This window comes from Anopheles gambiae, chromosome 2 (genome assembly GCF_943734735.2).
Source record: "Anopheles gambiae chromosome 2, idAnoGambNW_F1_1, whole genome shotgun sequence".
Taxonomy (NCBI): domain Eukaryota; kingdom Metazoa; phylum Arthropoda; class Insecta; order Diptera; family Culicidae; genus Anopheles; species Anopheles gambiae.
Genome location: NC_064601.1, coordinates 23,444,496 through 23,448,151, shown reverse-complemented (window position 1 = coordinate 23,448,151; position 3,656 = coordinate 23,444,496). Strand labels below are relative to the sequence as shown.

Here is a 3,656-nt window from a genome sequence, read left to right as displayed (position 1 = left end):
AGACTCACTTCACTCATCCCCACCACGCGCAAACACCAGGCCCCCAACTCGTCGCCCTTGCGTAGTGTCCTGCCATGTCCTGCGCTCTCTACATGTTTTTAGCTGCCATCGGAGATGCTTGTGAAGCAGCAGACCTGGAGTGTTCGCGGTTACGGGACTCTGTGTGTATGTGTGTATGTGCTTATGTGCATGTGGTTTGATGCGTGTTAGTCGAGTGTTTGCGTTTGTTATTACCACTGTAAACAGGGATTAGTAAGGACGCATCAGTTGGCCTGGGGGGCTCCGAAGGGAGGTTTGGTTTACCCGCAGCAAAAGGGGCCGCACGTGAAACGGTGCACCACATGGGTAGGATGGGTAAGTTGAGCGAAGAAAGCGTCGGTAAGCGATTGCATCGCAGTACTCAACCAACGTCGCACGACGGACGGATGACGGAAAGTTGTTGCCCCTAGAACCGGGGATGCTAATATGTGGTTAAGCGCCGTGGTGCCTTAGTTTTGGTTTGGCTCAAGAAAGCTGCAGTGTTGCCTTTTGATAGTTGCAGCTCTTGAGACGAGAGTCGGCAGTACCAGAATCACGTAATTTGGTGTGTGTGTGTGTGTGTGTGTGCGAGAGTTTTAACATTAATCAGACAATTGGATGCCTTTCTCTGTTCATCCTACCAATGTAGAAGTTTTTGCAATTTCCAAGAAGACGGCGCAAAACCAACCTAAAACCTAAATACCAATCGGGCAACTGCTTTGATTTTGTGAAGCTTACGGTTAAAATGTAAGACGCCGTGTCCCGCCGAGTGCACAGCACAGCTGGCTGCACGTGTTGACCTTCTCCCCGGCGTGCGGATCAACTTTTGAACTTCTTTGCATATGCTTACGTATGCAAATGTTTGCATGAAGCGATGCACACGCTCGCAGCAGGAGTTATCGGTAACGAACACGTGCCTGGGGGATTATGGTACAAGATGCTCTCGAGAAAGAACGAGGTAGAGCGAGAGAGAGAGAGAGAGAGATACTACTTCAGATCGAGTGGTCGTGTTCTTGGAGGGGATTTGTGCTTTTTCCTGCTTAACCTTGTCGAATGTCGAACGGAGATGTAATATCTTAAATTGCATTTTTTGTTGTTGCTCGAGTTCATTTTTCAGCTGCTCTAAGTAACGTACGAAGCGTGTCCGATCGGACGATAGTGCCGTACCCGTACGATTACAGCAAACATGTCGTTGCTAAGATACCCATGGATGGAGTTGGCTTCGATTCTGGAGAGCTCTTGCGTACCAGAAAGCTCGCTTGTTGTATGTTTTTTGCGTTGCAAGACTTTTGCCTCCCAACAGCACTGGTCCTGTAAACAACCAGCACAGAATGGCCACTTTTGTAGCGTTCAACTCAACTGCGCCATATTTATTGACACAACTGAACCGCCATAACACACAACCCAACAAGCGCCATAGCACCGATAGCACTGCATTTGTACTCTTCCAACAAGGTTTTGCTTTATTCGAGCGCATGTTTTTTAGCTGGTTTTGTGTTTTTGCGTACAATATATTTAGACAGTTGGACTTTACATGATGGGAAAGGGAGGGGCAGGAATTGCTGCTGACACGCTGGACGCTCAGCCCATGCTGAACAGGTTGAACAGTGGCAGCGAGCGGAGTATCTCGAGGAAGCGAGTTACTGGCACCTGGATAAGCGTGGTGAAGATGCCCGGACGTACCGTGGTTGGAGCCCGGGTCGTAGCCGTGGTGGTTGAAGCCCGGGTCGTAGTCGTGGTGGTCGTGGTGGCAGCCCTGCTCGTGGTGGTTGTCGTGGTAGTCACCGGGCGTGCAGTCGTTGTCGTCGTGGTAGCGGGCCTGGCAGTGGTAGTAGTCGTGGCCGCCTGTGCCGCGGTCGTGGTCGTCCCATTGCAGTACATGTAATTGATGTCGATGATGTCTGCCGCCGACAGCCCGTTATCGTTGCCGAAGTCCCCGGTCCAGGGCTGCAGGTTGTTCATGACGGGGCGCGTACGGCTTGCTGCTGCCGCGTACTTGGAGTAGTGCATCACACTACCGTAGTCGTACTTCCGGCCGTACAGCACCACGTCGCTGGCGGCCATCTTGCCGTAGTTGTCGGCGTAGAACGTGGCCGACTGGTACTCGGGCGCGAGTGCGCCTTGATCGATCGTCACCCACTCGTCACGATCCGGGCGCGTAAACTCGTGATAGAAACCGATCGAGTGCATCAGCTCGTGCACCACCGTACCGATGTCCACACACTCCGGGCTCTGCAGGTTCACCTGATTTTCGCTGTTGCGGGTACTGCGGCCAACGTACGACCAGCAGCCACTCTCGCCGTTACCGATCGTCACGTACAGCGTTTGCGTGGTGCGCGGAACGAACCGGACACACGTGGCGGCAGCGATCTGTGCCATTGCCGATTGAATGACGCCCTGCTGTGTTGTCGCTAATAGGGGAGAGGGGGGGGGGGAACAAAATGACCAATGATGATCGAACGGGTGTGGGGCGTGGCAAACCACGGGAGTGCACTACTTACTGAAGGTGTTCGTCACCACGTACGGTACGACTGCGTTCGGCCAGCGCGCATTCGGGAAGGCGCTCAGCGCCACCCCGTTCCGCTGGCGGACGACTCGCTCCATGATGTCGCCCTCCTTGTAGACGCCCAGGCCCGCCTCCCACGGCTTGAACTTGATCGGTGCTGCACCATTGACCGCGGACGCTTTGCGCGCCTTCAACGCACGCAGCCGCTGTCCAACGTCGAGGCTGGGGCCGGTGGCGCCGCGACCTTCGGCCCACTCCAGCAGACAGCAGGCAAGCAGCAGCGTGCCGAGGGCGAACAACGTTTCCTTACCGCAAACCATGGCACGATCGATGGTTGCTACTGAACTGTATCGATCTGCCGCCGATCGCATGCCATTATTATACTATCCGTCGGTACAATGGGACCGATTGTGCGCGCGAAGAGCTGCATGGATGGTGCTGGTCGGAATTGAAATCTTCCTGCCCGGTTCAATTCGAACCATTGTTTGATCCATCCACTGGGCTGGGCGAGATGTTTTGCACACTACGGACGGTTGTTTTTTGGGGCATGTTTTGAGAGCAGCAGACTTAATGGCTTCCAAATAGTGCGTACTTTGGACGTGGGGTCGATTGCTTCAAGCTAGGTTCAAGCCAAGAAGACACTGCAACATCCAACACAGAGCGTACAGGGTTTTGCTTGTTTGGAATTTACAAACTAGTTGTAAAAAAAAGTTGTTTTTGAAGTTGGATCTTTTGCTTTCTTATTGCTTGCTGCAAACTTAGCGACGCGATTGTCAGTGTCATTTTATGGACAGAGGTTTGTAAATGAACGTTTGCGTGCGTTGTCTACAGAAGAGCAAGATGTGCCATAAATTTTGCGCAGTACCGAATGAAGGGTTTACATTGTGAAGATCGATGGTTGGAGAACGATCTGAAGGAAAGCGAGTGCCAACAAAAAAATCTACTCAATATAACGGACACCATTGCAATTGACAACACAAAACTGGCCCACTTCAGTGAACGATGTGCAGGAAATCCTTAGGTTTGAACCAAATTATTGGCAAATGGACCGAACTGCCAATGTGCAGCCTTTTCCCTCCATCTCAACCTCCATTTGGATGACCAAATGGTACTCCCTTTCAGTAGCTGAATG

General features: G+C 52.3%; 1 protein-coding gene across 1 annotated transcript; it reads right to left on the bottom strand.

Annotated features, from left to right (window-relative positions):
- Positions 1–1,454: 1,454 nt before the first annotated feature.
- On the bottom strand, positions 1,455–2,893 carry LOC1273375 (hatching enzyme 1.2). The gene is made up of 2 exons (XM_312342.6): positions 2,520–2,893; positions 1,455–2,429 (listed from the first exon to the last, which is right to left on the bottom strand). The coding sequence occupies exons 1-2, from the start codon at positions 2,842–2,844 to the stop codon at positions 1,600–1,602; spliced, it is 1,155 nt and encodes a 384-aa protein (XP_312342.5). The 5' UTR covers positions 2,845–2,893; the 3' UTR covers positions 1,455–1,599.
- Between the last annotated feature and the right edge of the window lie 763 nt (positions 2,894–3,656).